At 39.2% G+C, this 22,427-nt stretch overlaps 2 protein-coding genes across 2 annotated transcripts; one reads left to right on the top strand and one right to left on the bottom strand.

Annotated features, from left to right (window-relative positions):
* The first annotated feature begins 388 nt into the window (after positions 1-388).
* f8a (coagulation factor VIII associated) lies at positions 389-8,131 on the top strand. Its single transcript, XM_053329916.1, has 12 exons — positions 389-457; positions 918-964; positions 1,726-1,798; positions 3,761-3,920; positions 4,124-4,192; positions 4,311-4,431; positions 4,827-4,919; positions 5,084-5,148; positions 7,167-7,248; positions 7,395-7,441; positions 7,828-7,883; positions 7,998-8,131. Exons 1-12 carry the CDS (start codon positions 399-401, stop codon positions 8,077-8,079), a joined length of 954 nt encoding a protein of 317 aa, XP_053185891.1. The 5' UTR covers positions 389-398; the 3' UTR covers positions 8,080-8,131.
* emp1 (epithelial membrane protein 1) lies at positions 8,106-13,430 on the bottom strand. Its single transcript, XM_053329994.1, has 5 exons — positions 13,352-13,430; positions 12,261-12,352; positions 11,949-12,048; positions 11,470-11,610; positions 8,106-9,730 (listed from the first exon to the last, which is right to left on the bottom strand). Exons 2-5 carry the CDS (start codon positions 12,333-12,335, stop codon positions 9,573-9,575), a joined length of 474 nt encoding a protein of 157 aa, XP_053185969.1. The 5' UTR covers positions 12,336-12,352; positions 13,352-13,430; the 3' UTR covers positions 8,106-9,572.
* Between the last annotated feature and the right edge of the window lie 8,997 nt (positions 13,431-22,427).

Below are 22,427 nucleotides of genomic sequence, written 5' to 3'. Positions count from 1 at the left end.
ATTTAAAAAGCGGTCTATTTCCTTATTTATAGTGAAGTATCTAGGTATTTAGTAGTAGCAGAACTGTGCCTAGCTTTAGATAGATAGCATATTACTGAAAATACCCTAAAGTTGAACAAATAAAACAAATATGTGTATACAGAAATTGTAAATAAATAAATAAATAAATGTGCTTCTGCCACTTGTGTCAGTCTGATTTCTTGAAAACGTGATCTGTGTGTTTCAGCCATAGGGTTCAGCACCATCGCTCCTTATTTGGGTATTTCCGCCTCTGGAAAGCCCCGCCCTTAGTTTACGATAACCAATTAAATTGTGAGTTATGGATTCTACGAACCAATGCCAGCGCTCCTGTCAGTCAGACTTCCGGGTTTGTTGTGGTTGTTTTTCCTGCATCGATCATGGCTGCAGAGGGAGACTTTCTGGCGAGATACCGAGCTGTATCAAATAAACTGAAGAAGTAAGGCTGTCGCTTACATTAGCTCTAATAGAAACAGGACTTATTATCAGGTTTTGTGCAAATTTACAAGGCAATAATTTGAGAGATAAGCGACACAGCTAGCTAACAGCCTTTAGCGTTACATTTCCTGTCAGTGTCACGGTTTATTCGATGTTGTGTGTGTGGTGATGTGCTTTTATTCTATTCTTTAGAGCGAATGAAATGCCGATAGCTTGTATTTATTCCGTCCAGGTTTATTAAACATAGTAACAAAGGTGTTACTGCTTTATTTGACAACTAACATTAACTAGCTACAGCACAGTGAGCTAAACAAGCTAAGGTTAAGTTACCTCATAACGACGTGAATCGTTCCTCTCTTAAAGCTCGTTAACTCGACATTCAATTAGACGGATTTGCTACAGCTTGATGACACTAGTTTTGAACTTTTAGAAAACTGACAGGCTTGTTTTCCTTTTATCAGGCGTTTTCTTCGGAAGCCCAATGTGGCAGAGGCGAGTGAGCAGTTTGGTAAGTAACATAAAAATTACCGTATTCACAGATTGTGCACAACATAACACCAACCAGCCTTTCTCCTAGCTCTGTATCATTGTTTAATAGGTTCGCAATTTTCAAGTCTGTCGTAAAACAACAGTCAGGTGCGCATATGAACATTGAACGATGTTTTCCTCATTGTAATCATTCCTGCTGTTCATACTGAATATTAAAAGATCCTCTTCAAACGGGCCTTTAAAGTGATGGGGGCCAAAATCCTCATTGTGTCCACACAGTCATTTTATGCAGAAATGTATTTAAGAGTTCATCTGAACCTTATATGAGGCTTCATCAGTCTGAGTTAGTCATATCAAGTGGATATCTGACACTTGTACAGTCTTTTTAGCACCAAATTCCCACTTTGTGTTTTTCCCTGTTGATCTGCAGTGGAAGTATAGAAACAAAAAGAGGGAACTTGGCACTGAAAATACTGTAATGTTGAAATAAATTAACTGAAGCTTCATATTAGCTTCAGATAAAAACATTTTTAATACATTTTCATACAGAAGGAGGCTTGTAGAGTCTGCCCCCCATCACTTGTAAATGTATTATGAAAGGGTCTTCTAATGGTCAGTATGTACAGGTTGAATGATTACGGCAAGGAAAAATGGTTGCAGTGTTCATTTGGGCACCTGACTCTTGTTTATGTTTAAGACATACTGGAAAAAATGTGAGCCCAGCCTTTAAACTGTTTCTTGTTCATTTATATCACATTCATTCTTGTTCTGTCCTCTCAGGTCAGTTAGCTAAGGAACTGAAGCAGCAGGACTGCCTGCAGTATGCTGCCTTCTGTAACCTGGCCATGGCTCGGTAAGAGGACTCATGTGAACTTACAACCAGTTTCAGTGTACAGATGTACAATTAAAGGATAGGTTTACAATTTTCAAGTCTGTCTTAAAACAGCAGTCAGGTGCTGAAATGAACACTGAAAGAGGTTTTATTTGCTGTAATCCTTCCTCCTGTTGTATTAACCATTAGAAGATCCATTCTTCACATCCTTTCAATGTAAGTGATGAGGGACAAAATCCAGTGCAAAAAATACATTCAAACATTTATCTAAAGCTTATATGAGGCCTCACCAGACCAAATTAGTCAAGTCAGGTGGGTATTTTCCAGTTTTACAAACTTTTTAACAAGCTATCTTTTTACTTCAGCTCAACAGGAAACACAAAGAGGGAATTTTCCTCCAAACATAAACAACGATATTTGATACAGTTGTGTGCTCACACCTTTGCAGCAACAGTTTAGAAAAGGCTCCTTCCTATGTCTGCTCCCACACACAAAAGGTTAATAAAAAAATTGTTTGTTTAAGAGCTTGACTGGCCTGCACAGAGACCTGACCTCAACCCCTTTAATCACCATTGAGACTACTGTGAGCCAGGCCTTATAGCTCACCCTCACTGACTGTCCTCATGCGACTGGATGGGAAAAATCTCTGCAGCCAGCTTCTAAAATCTTGTGTAAAGCCTTTCCAGAGGAGTAGAGGCAAGTTAATTGGGTTGAAATGGGTTTCACAATAACCTCATCATAAGTAAAGTAAATGAAAAGAATGTAGACACATTAGCGCATGAAGGAAAACCCTATTTAGAATAAGCTGCCTCTGGAAAATACCTACTTTTGTGTGGAATTCACACAGAAAAGTAAGTAAGTGCTTTGAAGAAATGGCTATGTGGCTTAAACTTAAGCTTGTCTAATAGATGTATGAAATTTCTCAGACAGTACTGATCAGAATTTCACAAAGTTTGAATGAAGTCAATCTGCTGAGTTCTTGAATATTATATATATATATTTGTCACTGGAAGGCTTCTGGTTTCCTTTTGTAGTTTTATAGCATTGGCCAATTACATTTGAGCAAACTTTAGTTGCATGCAGGTAAACAGTCCGAGTAGAGAGCAAAAAAGGTGGAATGCTTCGACCAAAATGCGACTCGACACCCATCACCTATCGTCTAAAGGCAACTTAGCTTTCATTAGCTTTTCTTAAAAATGTATCTGTATTCATACGCATATAACTGTTTATAGAGATTTACTAAAATATCATCTGGACGGACTGTGGCAAGTTGCTAATCAGGCTGCAAACAATGACCAGGACGCTGTAGAGGAAGTCTTGACCTGGGTTTCACTTATCTGTTATCTGGATATCCGCTTCTTACATGGGAACCTACAAAATATTGGCCAGCGTTCGCAGAGGCTAAATTTGGGTTCCAAGATTGTAAAATTAGTAAGACATACAAAGCAGTCAGTCAGATCATCTGATAATGGTATAGTATAATGACACACCTCAAATCCACCATGGACTAACTCAAGAGACAAAAACTAAGAGTTTTGGAACGGCCCTCAGTCGAGACTTAAACATGACTGAAAATCTGTGGGTTGATCTTAAAAGAGCTGTATATGCAAGATAGAGTTAGGAGCCTTTAGCAAGTAAGAATGAGATAAAATCCCAAACACAAGAATTGAAAAAAGCAGTGATAACTGTCAGAGGCGGTGTGACCCCGTACTTACTAGTTGGATGATCACACACCACAGTGATGTTTTTATTTTTTGTTTAATTTGTGACATAAAAAGTATCAATGTGTTAATGGTTGCAGAAAATATTGTGTTTTTCCATATCATAGAGAGGCTGTGTTTACATCATTTCAATTACAAAAAATCTCCAAAATATGTTATTTGTCGAGGGGTGCCCAAACTTTTATGTTGTAAGTGTATTTACTGTTGATGTGTTGAATAGTGCCTCTGCTGTTCTTACACATCCTGAATGTCTTGACTGCAGGTGTGAGCAGACTCTCTTTAACGCTCCTGGAGAGGCCCTGGCGTTAACCGACGCCGCCCGCCTCTTTCTCTCGTCTGAGAAGGAGAACAGGGCCCTGCAGGCTCCGGGCTTTGATGAGCACCTTCAGGCTGCACTCAACTGTTACAGCTTTGCCATCAAGGTACGATGATATCTAGCTTTCTGTTTTAGATGATATGTTTTAGTGATAAAAGTATCTGTTGTGTGGCATAAATATCAGTCATTCTTTGTTGAATATGTGAACATATTAGAGGTATTCAGACTAGATTTTGTAGAAGTGTTCTCTGTTGTTATCACACTCACACAGAGACAGTAGGGTAATGCTTTTGTACAAATGGTTTACAGGTGTACATCGAGATGAATCAGCCTGTGATGGCAGCCAGCTTGTGTCTTGAACTTGGCAATGCGCTCAAGGTAAAACTTTGGATTCCAGCCTCAAGTTGTCCCAAAAGATGAATTATCTTTATTTCTGCTTAGAGTTGATGTATTTCATATGATATGTTAATCTCATACCCTCCCCTGGCTTCAATAGGAGATGAACAGACCAGGAGAGGCTATAGTTCACTATCAGAGGGCGGCAGAGTTGCAGACCCAGACGCCGATTGAAGTTCTGCTGTCAATGGGAGAAATGGCTACATGTAAAATTCTCACACGTGAGTCTATTTGCATCTGGTTATGTAGCTAATATGTGTTAATCAGATAGCGGCATGGCTCTAAAGGTTGGTTGGTTGGTTTATCCACCACTTTGGTCCAGACCAAAATATCTCAACAACTATTGTATCAATTTCATGGAACTTGGTACAAACATTCAAGATGCCCAGAGGATGAATTTGAATGACTTTGGTGATCCTCTGGCTTTTCTACTAGAGCCACAATGAGGTTTATGGTTCAGAGTGAAATATCTTTACAGCTACCAAATTGATTGTCATGAAACTTGCGGACATTCATGGTCCCTAGTGAATTAATTATATGAACTTTGGTGATCCTGTGGCTTTATGTGTACGTCTATATACAGTCTAAATGACTTGATGTTCTTGTATCTTTGCAGGTGACTACGATGGTGCGCTGTCAGTGTTCACAGAGATGCAACTTATATGCCAGGAGAGAGGACTGCAGCTACCAGGCACCAGCACCCCTGTTGGTGAGGCTCTGATAGGCAGTAGTCTTCTCACATAAATATACATACATCTATCTATTCCTTTCCTTATGCAGTCATGATGTTGACTGCATTTGATTTCACCGACTGGAAAGTCTTAAATGTGGAACTGTCTTGACTTCTCTTCTGTCTTCTTTAAATCTTTTAAGGGGCTTTTCTGGACATTGTGGCAAAATGTGAGCTCTCCAGAGTATTATTGCTGATGTTGCTTGAGGTAAGCACAATGCTTTCATACATCAATCCATATAAAACGAAGGCTGGGAATATAAGAGTAAACTTATAATGCAATACTATCACAGCAGTTATGGGACATGATTTTGGTGGTATCACATAACAGGTGATTCTGTGATAGGCTATATAACCCAAGAAAATCATCTATATCTTTGTAATGGTGTGTTACTGAAGAGGAAAATCCAGTGTGACCTCATTTTTTATTTTTTTGAAAAGTAGGAATCAAACCTACACTGTTAATCCCTTTCACTGGTTTTATAGGTGGCTGTAATGGAACAAAGTGCACAGAAGAGCAAATATGAGCGTTTTTAACACATGTACGGCTGCCAGTCTTTCATTGTCAAACAGCCACAAACTAGCAAAGGGTGAACTGTCGGGGAAGCAGAATAAGAGTTCAGATTTCAACATAAAATGATGGAAAGACATCTGCAAAGAGAATTAATATTGCATTGAAATACTGGTTATTTACAGTGGGGTCCAAATGTCTTAGACCATTAGTCAAGAGACCTCTATTTTGCATTTGTTTTGAATGTAAAACTTTTTTTTTTTCATGACAAATGATAATATAAAAAGATCTGCATAAATGTCAGAATATCTCAGTATTTGGGTTTCCCCCTTTTTTGATTTAATGACAGCAAAGCACTCCAGCTGGCATGTTCTCCACAAGTTTGTGTAAAACAAACTCGGCCCATGTTATCCCAGCATGATTTGACAAGAGCTTCTTGTGATGTTACTGAATTTTTGACTTTCTCAGTGCTCAAGTGTTCCCATAAATGTTCAGTGGGGTTGCGATCTGGAGACTGTGGAGGAAAATCCATGACAGACTCTTTGGTCTTCTTTTGGTCTTCAAGTACTTGTTGCAAAGCTTTGAGGTGTGTTTGGGGTCATTATCCTGCTGCAGTATGAATCCTATGAGGAATGGAGTGGTACATTTCCTTGGTCAGGGTGTAAAGTCAATTCAGAGCAGGTGTCCAAATCCAGAATAGGCAAAACCCCTCCAGACTTGAATATTCCCACCACCATGTTTCACTTTGGGTTTGATAAACTGCAATATTGTTCTCTCTACTGCTCGTCTCCTCTACACTCTTCTGTTACTGCTATAAATCTCAAACTTGGATTCATCAGTAATTTTTTTCCCCCAGTCATCCACAATGAAATGCTGGTATTTCTTAACCCACCGCAAGTGTTTGGCCTTGTTTCCCCTCCTGAGAAGTGGTTTAGAAACTGCTACTCATCCTCAGAGAGCTCTACAGGACAGCCCTCTTTAGACAATACTTTTGCTGATTGAAGTCTTGTGTTCTTTATTTAGCAAATGCTGTATCTGTGATGAAGTTGCTTTTCCATCCCTCAGGGAACAAAGCTTGATGTATTGATCTTCTGATGTTGTCCTGGCTTTTGGTCTGTCTGATCATGCCTTGGATACAACTGACCCAGATTTCATGCACTGCCCCTTATAAAACCTTTAGTCTAGACATGATTTGATATTGAGAAAGCTGCTCTTTGCTTAGAATAACAACTTGACTTCTGACACTTTGACTCAGTTCTGATGCCATATTTTCCACTATCACAATGCAACGATCTGCTGGAAACTTGAATCACAGTCATGTTAATAGCAGGTGAACACAGGCTACAAATTGAGTTACTTAAACAAGCCTCTGTTGAATAGATCAAATCCACCCTCATGTCATCTGAACACTTTAATGGAAGAGATACAACTCAAGGAAATCTGACCTTCCCAAAGGCCAGACAAACTGGTCAATGCCACAAATTTGCTCAAAACTTTAACATTTATTGTTCATTTTATGTCATAACGTCTCCTGAAATGTTTCTAAATCCTCATACTTTCTGACTATTTCCAGTTTTAAATGAAAATATTTGATATTTTCAGACTTTTCTACCCCTGTATGGGTATATATCACCCCTGTGCATTACTTACTTTTTGTCATTGTTGGCACAGCTGAGTCTACTTTAATACTCCAACTTTATTGTTTTCCTGTGCAGCCTCCACCTCAGAAGCTGCTACCAGAACATGCACAGACTCTGGAGAGATACGCCTGGGAGTCTTTTGACCCTCACAGCCAAGGTAGCTGCATTACAACATTCAATTTAAAATAAAAGTCATAGACATGCATTTTTAAAAAAAAATAGAAACTCAGAAATTGTGTCCTTCTTTTTATGAAGGACGGTTACTTAGAGTTGTGTAAACATGATACTTGTCCTCTCCTTCAGTGACTTTCCTGCCCGAGAATGTTTTCCTCCTCCTGCAGTCAGTCGTGGTGAGTTTTATCATCCACTTGTACAGTTCGCAGGATTTCCTGACCCTCTCTGACTCATACAGGAAATATGATGGACTTCATGGCCTTCATGTAACACTGACACATGTGCAGGGATTTGTCTTGTGAAATTTAATTTTTGTATTTGAATTTGCAGCATTTGCAGTTGTGTTTGTTATTAGACTTTAACCTGTGTCCTCCAACATGTGGCAATCAATACTCAACACTTAAAAAACCCTTACTGAAAAAGATTAAGCAATTTGTTCCAAATGGGCGGACTTTATATGTTTATGTAAGATATAAAACGACTCAGATACCTTGTCAAGGTCTCCTGAATTTGCAGTTACCATTTTATTTGCGCAGTGTATAACAGCAAATCTGTTTTGCAGATGGCGTGTCAGGAGAAAGACACAGAATCCCTCAAGTCTCTTCAGACTGAGTTATGGTGAGCGATCAAACATGTAAATTTCCATCATGTGATGGCGATCAAGCTGCATTTTATTGGCTGCACTGATTTTCCATATTGATCATGTGTTTGTGTGCTTTTTTCATCCATAAGGCCATTCCTGACTGCTGAGCAAAATCACCTTCTCCACCTGGTGGTTCAGGAGCGCATCACGCCGTCTGGCCAAGGCATTTAGTACAGTCCAGTTTTTACTCACTTCCTCTGGGAACAATACTTTATATAATGGAACATTCCTGTTTCTCACTGGGTCTGTTGTAAGGCCTGAAGAAGTGTTGTTTTCAAAACTAGTGTTGTAACTCACACACAATATAAAACTTTTCCTTATCAAATCAAATCACATGGATTTAAAAAATCGGTTAAAACCCATTTGAAATTTGTAGTATGTTGTTGTTTAGTCACCCTGATGTGAAAATGTGTCAAGTTACAACACTGGGCCAGTTAATAATTATTTATTATGCCTTGTAATAGTGACTGTTTTGAGTTGTATCTTGTAGTATTTATTCCCAGCAGTTAAATAGATGAAACATAATGCCTTATGTTATAATTTTTTTTTTTTATTAATAAATGATATGGCTTAAATTCAAACGCAATTACAAACAAAACCTTCTAATGCATAGTTCTGAAATGTGATAAAATGAAACACCATCATCCTCTATCCCTGGTTCATGTTATGTTCACTTGTACAAATTTCATGTACTTTCTTATGATAGCAGCCAACTACAAACACACAAAATCAAATGTAATTTAAAAAACACTCAATAGAAAATATTACAAAAATATAATGGTTATAATATACATAGATAAAACAATGGATACACTATACTTCAATTGTAAAATAATGATACACGATTAAAACTACTTGTACTGTAAATAAAGGCTTGTGTTTTCTGATCAAGTACTGCAACATGAATGTTGTAGTGTTGCCAACACGCCGTACCTTCCCAGATACAGTATTTTTCACTTCTTGACTCTGGAAACCTGCAGTAGTAGCTGTAAACCTCACGACGTGATACTTCAGGATGATAAGTACGTTATTAGTATTTTCAACTACTACATCTCAAAAAAAGCTTTTTTACCGAGGGCCAAAACACTCAACTCTGTTAGATTCTCAAAGAGATCTTTTTGGATGATAGCTTTCTTGCTGAATAAGTTGAGAAAATTGATACCACTGTGTCAAGTGGTAGCAATTTGCTAACTCTACAGAATAAAGTAAATAAGTGAACTGAATTTTCCAAAATATGAGCTATTCCCTTAAATCACAAACATGACTGAGTTTTCCAAATATATTTATGTAACTATCCAATGGAACGATGCTCACACTGCTTTAATAAGCACTTTTAGGGGCTGCACCCTCCCAATCTCAAACATTATTTTGTGCCCTGTACTGCCTCACTCTCCATTTAATCAAATAGATATCTGAATTTAAAAAAGTCCATAAAAGTGAAGTATTAGCATGAGTTCAATTAACTAATAATTAACTACTATTCAAAATATAAAATGGCTCTTGTTAGCGATTGAATATTATTTCCAACTTTCCTAGCTGCAAATGTAGCTAAAATCAACAACCTTTAATGGGTTTTTCCCAAACTCTGAAAAACATTCCCATTCTTGTCTGTTCCAAATTCAAAGGAATATGATCCCAGCCTTGACCGTCTTCCTCTTATCCTCTTACTCGCTCTTCTTCCGCAGGATGAGGTAGGTGATAGCTAAGAGTAAGGTGAAGACAAAAGAGATCCAAGCCAGGACATAGGAGTGTCCGTACTTTCCTTCTTCATTGACGTGAAGCTGGGCTGTGTAGATTGAGGCTGCAATCATTATACACAGGCCTGCAGGAAAGAAGAGGGGAACACTGTCAAATACTGTACAACCCAGACCAGGTGATTCAGGTAATTATTCTTCCCTATTATGAGAGAAGACTCACGAGCAGTCACTCTGAAGCAGAAATTACAACACAACTTTATAAACTTGACTGTTAGGCTTCCACTTTGGTCCAGACTTACATATTTCAACAACTATTGGCTGGATTTCCATGAAATCTTTTACAAATATTCAGGATCTCCAGAGAATGAATGAATCCTGACTTTTCCCCTAGCACCATTATGAGGTATAGATTTGTGGTTATGTCAACAACCATTGGGCGGATCACTTTAAAATTAAGTACAAACATTTGTGTTCCTCTCAGGATAAATTTGAATAACTTTGGTGATCCTCCGACTTTATCTGCAAATAGTAATAACCTTTCCATCAGCCTCAGCTGTGCTCTATGTTTAGTGTTAATTAGCAGATGTTAGCAAGATTCACACTAAACTAAAATGGTGAACATTGACAACTATTTGATAATAGATTATTAAGCAAAACAGTCAAATATTTAATAGGTCCAGGTTATCAAATGTAAGAATTTGCTGCATTTCTGGGTCTTTCATTATAAAATTAAATATTTGGAGATTTTGGATTGTTGGTCAAATAAAACAAAAATGTTCAAGGTGTGATTTTGGGCTTTAGGTGATTGCAATTGGCATTTTTCACTGGTTTCAGATGCCGATGATTAACAATCAACTAATAAACATAATCATTAGCTGTAGCTTTAAACATTATACCTGTGTAGCATAAACAGGTTAGAATTTAGCCCAAAGCACTATGCCCAAGTACAATCTCACAGAGCCATGAGGATGGCTGTAGACTCATCTTAATATTGAATATATGACATTCAGATATTTACATAAATAAGTTCAGTTTTACCAAAAACCTGTCCCAACAACTCTTAAAGAGCCAACACAGCATAAGCAGACTTCATTTTGCCCTCTGATCTGAACCCTAATGAATATTATAACTTATTTTTATCACAATATTCTAGTCTCTGTTGCCACCAATAATTAGCACATTCACAAAAAAACATTGCAGCCTATATTTTCACATTTTTAAACCATCACCTCTGTGCTCCTATTGCATAAAATTGCCTCCCTCCCTGAAAAATATTATTTTGGTTTCAGCCACATCTGTCAATGCCTGCCTATTTTAACTGGCAAATACAACCAAAAGTTGCATTACATTTAGAGGACCAACAGGCTGTGGTAAAAAGCCAAATCACTGACGATAAAGGCTGATAACCTGAAGTATGAAAATGTTTAATCATCATAAAAAATGAATCCAAGGACACTGTAAGTTAAACAGAGCATTGATAGTCAATCGTCAGCCTTAATAAATCTGGTGTCAAATGTGATGTGAAGGATCCAAACAGAGGTCCTGACAGGCTCACAATATTGTTTAGGGATCATGATCCACATTCTGCCAATTCAGTCCTAGTTATAAAGCCCACTTCAATTTATTAGTTTGCGGTGCTACTCCTTCCCTCCTCTGAAAGAGCATTTATTTGAACTGCTGGAAGCTGAGAAGAGTTAAGCCCCATCAAATGAAAATATTTACAGTTATACAGAAATACAAGCCTTTAACAGAGGTCTCAAACCATTGTTGTTTTTACAGCCAAGCATCTCAGCTGTAAGAAGCAAGCAAATAAATCATTATTTCTTATAGCTGCAGGTCAGACATTTGACCTCAGGTTACTTACAGGCGATTAGCTGTAAAATGCCAGTGAAGGTGAACCTCTGGCCTTTGGGCAGAGTGAACAGCTGAGCCACAAACACAAACAAGGCCAGGATGGTGAAAATACAGGCCAGCACTGAGGTAGCCTGCACTGTCTGGAGATATTCTGCAAAACAACAACACAGACACATAGTCAGTGATGGGTCAACAATAACTACAGTCCTGTAAGGTTCTATGCATCATAACTGCTTACTGCTGATCTGTTCATTTTTAATATCATAAACTTGATCATTTATGAAGATATTGTAGAATGTGTAAACTATTTCATCAGCCTATGATCTCTGATTCTGACCATATACAATCTCCTGATCAGCTTCCTCTCTGCTTCTACATCTTAACATCTGGGCCTATCTAGTATCAAGTCATCATTTAAACTTAATTGTGGCAAAAGTAACTGTTCTCAGATCACCAATCTCTTTCATAAAACATCCATTAAAGGTTTACCCTCTGGATAGTCTTTTAGGTTCATGTAATGCCAGACTGATTCCGTCCTCTCCCACTTGCCCCATAAGTCAGTCGACACTGTTGCGCTGGTCCACCAGGCCTGCAGGCACAGAACATATACATACAAATACATACCAAGGATATCAAGACAGGTCGAAGTTTGTCAACAAATGTTTATCCCTACAAATGTAAACGGGACAAGGATATATGTATTCAGTGTCTTCTTACATATCTGCTTTTAAAATATAGCCTATATATTCTGTAATGGTACAGACATACTGTTTAATAACAAAACGGTAGTAATCCACTTACATTATCAATGGTGGCCACCAGAAGCAGGATGATGGTGGTGATATGCAGAAGGACGATTCCAGCCAGCATCAACATTGTGGCCTTCTGAAAAACTGATAATGGTAGGAGGCGGAAGGATGCACTGCAATTAGTTTCCATGCATTTGAGGAAACATCAATTCTCTCTCACTCACACACACACAGGTCATGGTCACTTTAGGAGACATTACATAGACTTACCCTAACCCTGACCATCACTGCTACCACCCCCCCCCCCCCCCCCCACACACACAACCCCACTCCTCCCCACACACACAATTGGACAAACTGTCCCCGTTTAAGTGGCCCTAAATTGGAAATGTATTCCCAAAAGTAGCCCATGACAGACCTCACACACTCATCTGTCCCCAAACAAATGCTGTCTCAAATAGAAAGAGAAGAAAAAAAACGACAGAGGGGGAGAGATCCGTTGCATGCAAGTCTAAACTCGCCCCAGAAGTCTCTCAGACAATTTTCTGAATAACTGCACAGCTGCTGTCAAATACACCACAGGCTCCTGAAAGCTGCTCACATAATCCAAAGTTTCAGACCTTAAAACTATTTAAAAAGTGATTCGTATAATAAGTCTGGTCGGATGACTTGACACCCATTTGTAGCACCCAGACAAACTTGTCCGTTTGCTCCACGACTCATTTTTTATGGTTTTAGACTATTTCCGTTGACAAGAAAGGCGCGTTTGTTTAGAAGGTGTTCCCAAATGGGTGCCGCTCTGTTACACACATACAGGCCCTGTACTATAGTCAAAAACTTTGAAAAAAGCGCGAGAATACGACGACTGAGAATAATAAAAAACACACCTTCTATGTTACAAACCGAAATATGAACCAATTATGATTTATAATCTCTCTTTACAGCTGCAGTTTTCAGTCGCGCGTCTTTGTTGCGCTCAGTCACATCTGCACAATTCTTCAGAGCAAATCTTAACTACGCTTAAATGTACTTTTCTGCGACCAGCACACCTCAAAAGCATCCAAATCTTGCGTAATTGCGTCATAAAGTATCATCTATAAATCATAACTGTGCAAAAATGTAAACAACGTGTATAAACATTACCTCAAAGCGCTTTAACGCACGGCCCGGGAGTTTTTTGGGAATGTGAGACACTGTAGACCCACCCAGCTTTGAATTCGCAAGACACACATCACCCTGTTTTCCCTCATTCCCTCTCTTTCCCTTCACCAAGCCCCACCCATAAAGTTTCAAATTTTTTTCCTTCAATGAAATGTCCAGACGAACCAAACGGCTTCAGGTCCCCCGCATACAAAAAACCCCCAAAAAACAAAACGCTGCGTAAAAAGGGCAAACGTCTCCAAAAGCATTCATTTTAACACCTGAAGCTGTTCCAGATGTGTTACTTCTTGCTCTCTTTTTATTCCTCTACTTTACCAGGCTGCTTCAGACTCATCTGATTTATTTTAGTTTAACAGCTCACCTGGGTGTCTTATGTTGATAATAAACTGTCTGTAGCAGCACAAATGTTCACATGAATATAATAAAACTATTTTTTTTTGGACATACAGTACATAAACATATCCTGCAGTGCTAGTGCTGTTCTTGTGCTTTCAGACTACTCTCACACATTTTCTGGTTCATTATGCACTTAAAATGACTCCTACAAAGATGGGGCATTAAGAAGTGATATAAACAGTGGTGCAGCTCCAGACACCAGAGCTGCCACATTATTATACTCTGATGGCTATTTGTCTTCAAGCTAGTAATGAAATGTTAATCCATGCAGTTGTGACTGGTGCAACAGACTGAAATTAAAATCAATTCAGATCAATAGACAGCTTTGAACACGTACGCCTGTCAGTCAGTCCTCTCACAGCATTGAACTGATGTTTATTGTGTTTCCAGCTGAAGGTGGACAGGAACCTGTGCAGGATCTTGGTTTCATCCTCCCACTCCCCTGAGGTTTACATGACATAAAAGTACAATGACATGCATAAAACACATTCACGGAGGAGGATAGAGATGAACACAGATAAAGTATTTGGGAGCAGAAGTGGAGACAAAAATATTCTTGTGGATTATAAAAAGGTTTAACAGATGTGTCAGGAAAGAACTCTGAATGTAGACAGATCTATTCTTATTCCCTTATGTGCTCGTAATTAGAGCTGCAACAATTGGTTGATTAATTGTTTAGTTGATCAACAGAAAATTATTGGCAACTATTAAGTTGATAAGATAATTGAACATTTTTAAATAATCATTGTTAAATTAAAAATGCTAAACATTTGCTTCTTAAATGTGAGGATTTAAGGCATGGCCTCTATTGAATTTATAATAGGCATTTTTCACTATTATAGAGCACAAAATACCAAAAATATATACTGACATTTGATTTTCAGCTATTTTCAAGTGGTTTAATGACTCATGCAATGGACTGAGATTCCACTGGAAATTCAATTAATTTAATGTATGAATAGGAACCTTTTTCTGACATTTATAAACTCACAGTTTGGTGATAAAACATTTGTTTTTTCCTCTGTATATAGGCCTCTGTTAAATGAGAAAATAAAAGGGTAGAAGTGAACAGCAAAAATACATTTATATTATCAATGATGGTCACCAGAAGCACGATGGAGTACATTAACGTGCTAGACTTATCAGATAATGGCAAACTGTCATATTTTAAACAGATATTTGTATTATTATTGGCTGCAGTCAAATAACGCCATGTTATTAGGGGATTACAGTGGCAGACAGTGCACATCTACTAAATCCTTTTATCACCTGTCTTGGATGCAGAGCAAGCTCTAATACTTGTGGGTCTTTTCATAGGGCAAAGGGGCTGTTTTGAAAACCTGTTAAAGAATTTATGGCTGGTCTTTTCTAACAGGCCTCAGCTCATCTCTGACTCTGTGTTATCCCCCCTCGGGCTGAGGTTTTTCAGTGAAGACCACATAGACTGAGGTAGTCCTGATCCGTGCATGACAATGACTGCCTTATCCTCCTGGGGGTGAGACGAGGACAGATACCATAATTACTTCCTTTGCTCTCTTACTGACCGCTCCCTCATGTGTTGACAGTACAGATTTCAACCCTGGAAATAAATCAAGATTGTACTGACACTTCCTCACTCACGTCATCTGTGGTCAATTGTGCTCAAATGCTAAAAGAAGAGGAGTAAAACAGCTAAATGAATATATTTTTTCCTGTGGTATGGTGTAACAGTCTTTGAAGGTGACACTATAAACAGGTCTGGTATCCCTAGACTTGTCCTATTAAACCAAATACTCCTTTGGTGGGTGTGAATAAATTGCTCTGTGGCTGTTTGTTAGATGCATGAGTCAAGTCATGTGTTATGTAACTCTCTGTTCTGGCTGATAGAGCCATTAGTGTAAATTTCTGTTTTTATTATAGTGCTGCTGAGATGAAATTCATTTGAGTGATATTACTGTCAGAGGGTGTGGGAATAGACCAGGGGAAGTATTTTTTCCTGGCAGTGAGTCTGAATGGAAGTCAAGATTGAAATCATTATATCTGAACCCTGATGGTTTGTCATATCTTCACAGTGAATGGTGAGTGGATGAGCAGTGCTGATTCCCCCTCGTACACCACTTCTGAGTCAGCGGTGTTTTCTATTCCCATCACAACATGTGGGCCTCTACAGAGGGTACAATATAACATCCATTGTGCACTGAGTGTTCATTGGACACATATTACAGAGGAGCAGCTGCTGTTGAAAAGGCCTTATTTAAAGTCCAGCTGAAATCAAATTGCCTTTTATTTTTGTCTCCAGCAGCATACATATCTGCTTGTAAATCCTTCGTCCTGTGTTCTCATTTTGGGGGAACAAAAAAGGGAGAAATCAATATACTCATTCCTTTCATTTCATGATTGGGCCCCATATTTTACATTATTTTAATTACATACTGTTCTGCAATCCTCATACATAGCTGGAGTCCTTATTTCGATAAAGCAATTCAAATCTTGGATTGATCGATCATAGGTAGAGCAAACGGTCACACAGAGCCTGATAGTGTCCTGCTACACAACACAATACCCACAGACTCCGAACAACAACCTGCATTAGCTTTCCTGTTAGTCTTCTTCTTGTCTAGCGTACAAACATGAATCCACATCTTGTCGCATGTCAGCCGCAGCACATTGCAAATGTCACTTCAGATAGTTAGATGCTGGTTTGGTCCAGCTACATAAGACCAAAAGCAGCATTTCTTTTATTTAAGATCTTTTTTCTTCATTCTAATAATAAAAAACTATTCATTTGAAAAACATGATGACATTATTTTGACTGCAGAGAAGGATGATTAAATGTGATTTAAATTAATCTTCCTTGAATACTTATTTCTAACTCTTAATATTGTTTTTGCAAAAAGCTTGTCTCTGTTTTCTAGGACATTAGAAGTTTAATATAGTAATAATATAAGTTTTGCTTGATAGAAATAGAGCTTTCCTGCCATTTACAATGTCCTTATTCACCTCAGTATCATCCTAACAGGTTTCATGATGGGGACATCCTGCATCCTGGGGGCACATGTTGTTTCATACCTTTACTAAATTGACTGATATTCAATTTTCTCTCTTTAAGTGTCACACAACAAGCATCAAAGGCCACTTGTGATAACAGTGTACTGAGGTTGTTCCAAAGCACACATCTTGCCACAGCAAATCTCTTTGCCCTTTATAGACTCCGCTCCCCAGCTCCCAACTCTACCCAATTCCTTTTGAACTGTCTCTGCACATTCCCGTTACATCCAATCGATTACCACTGCCGTCACTGCAGGATTTAAGTTCTGTAGAGCACCAGAAGTCTGAGCTTTTCAGATTAATTCTTGCGTCTCTCTCTGCCTCTGGACGCTCAGGCTTACTGCAGTCCCACCCGAAGCAGCCTACTGCAAATCTGCAGCAACACAATAATAAAGAAACTCCACCAAAGTCATCATTGCCCAGCTCTCCTCCCATCTCTCCAAGAACTCATGACTCATTCCTGCAGATGAATCCATCATATTTCATCTCTCCACCATCTCTCCACCTCATCTATAAAACATTGGTCAGTAGCTGCCACTTTTTCTTTTCTTCCAAACTACATCTAGCACTCATCTTTGTATCAAGTGCTCACCTCTTTGTTGGACAAAACTACTCAGCCAGCAGCAATATGTTGAGAATGAGGAGTTTTCCCTCGGGCAATAGCAAATGGAAAATGTCTGTGAATGAAGGAAGAGGATAGATTCGGTGTTGTCTGCTTATTTTCAATTTAAAAAAGATTGCTTATTCCTTTGCTTCTGGGGGTTAATGGTAATCATGAGATCTCAAGAGTATGAAACTATTAAAAAAACGTACAATCCAAAAATGTATTGATATGTTGACAGAGTGTAGGTTATCAGTCAATACCACCTTAAACAAGCAATGTTGATAATATTGCTACAAATCCAGTATTTTTATATACAGAGAAATAACCTTTCTTCATAAAGGTAGCCAACCTTTTCATTTGGTAATATTCCTGTTACCTTTGTGAAATGTTTTCTCCTGTTTCTAACAGCTATCAGATTAGATGGATAATCTTCAGTATCCCTGGAGTCTGCTCTCTACTTGGTAAAACAGTTTTTCATATTATGCACTGCAGGCTTGGAAAATGTATAAGATAAACTTCATCTTCATCATAAACACTGCCTTCATATCAGGCCGTCAAGTTTTTATCTCTCTTATATCTCTCAGATTCTGTTTTGTTTGGTTTAGTGTAACTTTGTGATGCCTATTGTATGCTGCCATTTTGGCAAGCTATCCCTTGTAAAAGAGATCATGCATCTCAAGAGACTTACTGATTAAATAAAGGTATAAATATAAAGATAAAGAATATATTTTCTTGGCAGCTTGTGAAATTGGCAATTTGATGATGCTTAGTAACTTATTTCCATCATTACCAACATGGAGAAAACTATTAGTCTTTAAAACATTAGCTTAAGATAGGTATGTCTGATAAACTCAACATATCATTCCAAACAATGTAAAGGTGGAGAAGTATCAAACGTTTGAGGATTATATGCGTCGAAACCCTATGAATGCATCATTAGTTTAGATCCCCACAGTGGATACAGAGTTACGGAATTTTTCTAAAAAAATAAAATGCATCGAGTATGTTTAAGACTTCTGCTCCTCTTTGAACTGGAGGTTATCTATGATAGGCACTTAGATGACAGCAAATTACACAAATTAACTACTCGCTGTAACGTAACCTTAGGAATAAGGTCTTGAGTGAGTTTTTAACATGTTCCATCAGGTATTGGCGTCTGTCTACTTGGTTTTTAATTGGTCCGTGCCTGAAGACACTTAGTTGATTGCTCTCATTTGCAGGTGACGCATCTGTGCGCACTGGAGCAAAAGCGTCAACAATCCAACTATGCCTTGCAAAGAGAAAGGAAAGATAACCTCGTTTTTATTTGTAGTAACCATTTATTTTTACACGTTTCAGCTCTGCAGGGCGGTGAGTATAGCACCGTGGCCAGATATTTTAAACACTCACCAACATCACAAGCTTCGGCCTGAATCTGCTGCCTCTCCAGGAAAGCCCTTCCCAGATTTAATTGGACCGAAACTTGATAAAATTGACAGCAATTTTGCGCAAAGCAGCTTGTCGTGGACTTTGGGTAATGTCAGCACGCTGCCAAGGTCCTGGCCTTCACATTCTGAGGATGAGTATCAAAGAGACTCCACAAGTAAAAACTGCTTCAGGGATCATAATGCAGGAGAGCTTGATCGAGCTTTATTTATTTACATAATTGATGTTTGATATCCTTTAGGTTTTTATGGAGTCCAGGGGAAGGTCTTGGGGCCATCTTCCGACTCCAGTCAGCACCTCTCTGAGTGGCTGGCTATGAGGCCTGTGGTGCAGTGTGACCGTAATGCCATGATCTTCACTGCCTCCGGAGAAGGACTCACACAACTGTTAGTGGACAGAGGTAAGATACATGGTGATATTTATGATGCTGACAGTGGTGTAATGGACTGCTACTGTTTGAATATAATTTGAATAATAGGCTCAAGAGTTTGTTTCCCCCTGCATGCTGGAGAAAACTATTATTATATAACCACACAAACAATATTAAAACATTTCGTTTTTCATTTTCCATTCATGGCCCCCACCCCTCTATGATTTCATCAGTCATTTATGCTGTAGCCTATATATTACGAGTATGATTAAAGTCCTCGAATTTCTTGTTTTGTGTGACCAACAGTCCAAACCAACGATAATTAAAATTCAGTAATTCAAAACAAAGAAAATAGGCAAATCCTCACAGTTGAAAAGCTGAAACAAGGTGTTATTTGGCATTTTAGCTTGATGAGTGACCTAAATAAGTAATTCATTTTATGGATTGACTAAATGATGAATCAACCATTTTCTCAGCACTGCAGCTTTTCATTATTTTCTTTTTACAGTGGGAGCCTCTCCCATCTCTCTGTCCCAGTTGCCTCCATACTGTGCCTCAGTGAAGACTTCATGGAGGGACCTTGAGATGATGGTGCCATATGATGCATGTTACATTACGCAGGAGGTACCAGCAGCAACTATGCTATATTTCCACTTGTCATCATTCTGTGTCCTTTTATTCATCACTCCCTCTTTTCTTTCTCTCTGTCAGAATGGCAATTACGTGCTGCCCATGCTGTGGTTGGGCATCCCACTGAATCTCTCCTGCCCAGTACAGATGTCCACTCTTGGCCCGTCTGTTCCCCACTCGGCCCCTTCAGTCTTCTGCTCCCCTAACGGCATGGCAGTGCAGATTGATGGGCAGGAGCAGGACATGCATATGCTAGGAATCATAGGTTTGTTGGTTGTTGTCTGGTTTAAAAGAATCCATGTTTACAATATGAATTTTTAAAATTTCATATGAATTTAGAGGTTATTTAAAAGAAATTCCTCTGGAAGTGACCAACTAATACAACTCAACACACATGATTTAACTAAAATTGTCATAGAAGTATGTCTTTATTTTCCCTCTGTTTAGTACTATTATACAATTCTTTCCAGGAAACTTGCCAGGAAATTACAGACTCATGTGTTACTGGTTTTATTTCCCATGAAGGTCTCCTGATCCTTTATTTGATTATTTATTTATTTGGCTAAAAGTAGTCCCATTTAAATGTACTAAGTAGAACATGAAGTGCATGCATGTAACAAGAATTTCCAAATTCCCAGAAAAAAAAATACAGAGGACACTACGTCAGTACAGGTTACATCAGAATTTAACCTTTTATTGACTGACTACAAAACAATGTGTGTCTGTTTTTCAGTGAATGGAGGCTGGGCTCCCTTTGTATCTGCAGAGTGTGCGTACCATGTCAACTCTCAACGTGAAAATCTGCTCTTCTTCATTTTCTTCAGGGCTCCTTGTGTCACTCGTGGAGTAAGTTGTCTAATTTTTAAGTAGTTATTGTGGCAGACGACAGGCAGCGGTTTTATGTAATGTGACTTTTTTTTCAGGATGGACTTCATCTCCAGCTCATAGTAGATGAGCAGGAGTACATCCTCACCTGTCCAGTCAACTCTCAGGTTCCCTTCGTCCCAGATCCTGCACCCACTTCCCCTTCTCCTCCTCCTCCTTCCCCTCCGACCCAGGAGCAGCAACTTCCTGACTACCTCCGTTATCCTTATCCTGGGTTCCAGTACCCCCTGCTTCCCCAGGTCTACCCTCCTGGCTCACAACCTGTTCGTCCCCCTCTGCCCACTCCAGGTAGTCCTCCAGGGCTCCGGCCTCAGGAGTCCCTCCACCCCTCAGAGTCTGTCAAATTGCCCTCTTCTGCACAGAAGCCAGAATACCCTTCCCCTCAAGCTACATCTGCTTCCAAATTACCTGCCGGTCCTTCTCAATATCCATCTGGTCTGTATTACCCCCTCTACTACCCTGCAATGATGCAAGCTCCTACCCTTGTCACTAAAAAGCCTACAACTACCTCTCCTCCAGCTACTCAGCCACCCAAACCTCAAACAAGTCTTTATTACCTTCAGTATTACTATCCTGCACCCACTGCAGCACCAGTGAACTCAGTACCCACTCCTTCCCCTCCCAGCCTGCCTTCTCCTCTTCCATCTCCATCAAAACAACCTGTCGCATCATTTTATCCGCCTGATCCTTATAGGTGGTACTTAACATATGATCAAATGTTCTACTCAAAACCTGGTCTTGATATGTATCCTTCTTTCACTTCACTTCCTCCTACTGCTCCACCTTCCCCTCCTCCAACTCCTACCACAACCACGACGATAGTTCCCAAACAAACCAGCTATCCCTCCAGCCAGTTTTTTTACCCCAATGGGCCGATTTATGTCATGCCGCCCATACCTTCACTTGTTAAGGGGGCACCGCAATCTTCTCTTCATGAGCCTCAGCAACCAGCAGCTCAGCTTGCCGCTTGCCCCCCTTACTTTAACACCATTTGTAGCTATTACCCTTATCTCTATTATCCTTATCACCATCCTCTCTACCCACCACACTACACTAATGTGCCCCAGTATCCAAAGATTGAACCAACAGTGACAACAGGAGTCACCACCACGACTCCCACCACCACCCCGACTCCCACCACCACCACCACCACTATTAAAAGTTCTACAACACCTACCCCAACTCAACCCACTCCACAGCTACCTCATCTCCAGTGTTTCGTGGATAGGATGGTGGTCTTCCTGCCTTTTGCTTACCAAGAATCCATCCAGGTCAGAGGTCAGTGAGTCTTTTGTGTAAATCATAGCCACAAGCTAGCACTAAGACTATTTTATCTTTTGGTTGTTGTTTTGAGAAACATAAAAAATGTGCCTCAATTTGTTGAGAGCTACTATTGTGCCATTTTAGGACTGCCCAAAAATAACTGAATGTATGTTCCCATGTCTACTTTTTCAGACATCAAAGGGAACCAGATGAACATACAGGATGCCCCAAAGCACTGTGGGTATTCTGCCAGCAAAAGAAAAGATGGCAAAATCCGTTTGAGTCTCGAGTTACACTCACGCTGCCATTTGAGTGTGCAGGCAAGTATTGACTCCGATTTCATACTGAGCACACGACCTTTTGTATAATTGATCATTTGCTGAACCCATTAACTCTTGTATACACATTTTTCTCTGAAAGGGTAAAATGTACACCATTGCTGTTGTCTACATGACAGC

Source organism: Scomber japonicus, chromosome 2, assembly GCF_027409825.1.
Source record: "Scomber japonicus isolate fScoJap1 chromosome 2, fScoJap1.pri, whole genome shotgun sequence".
NCBI lineage: Eukaryota > Metazoa > Chordata > Actinopteri > Scombriformes > Scombridae > Scomber > Scomber japonicus.
This window is presented reverse-complemented; position numbering and strand designations above follow the sequence as displayed.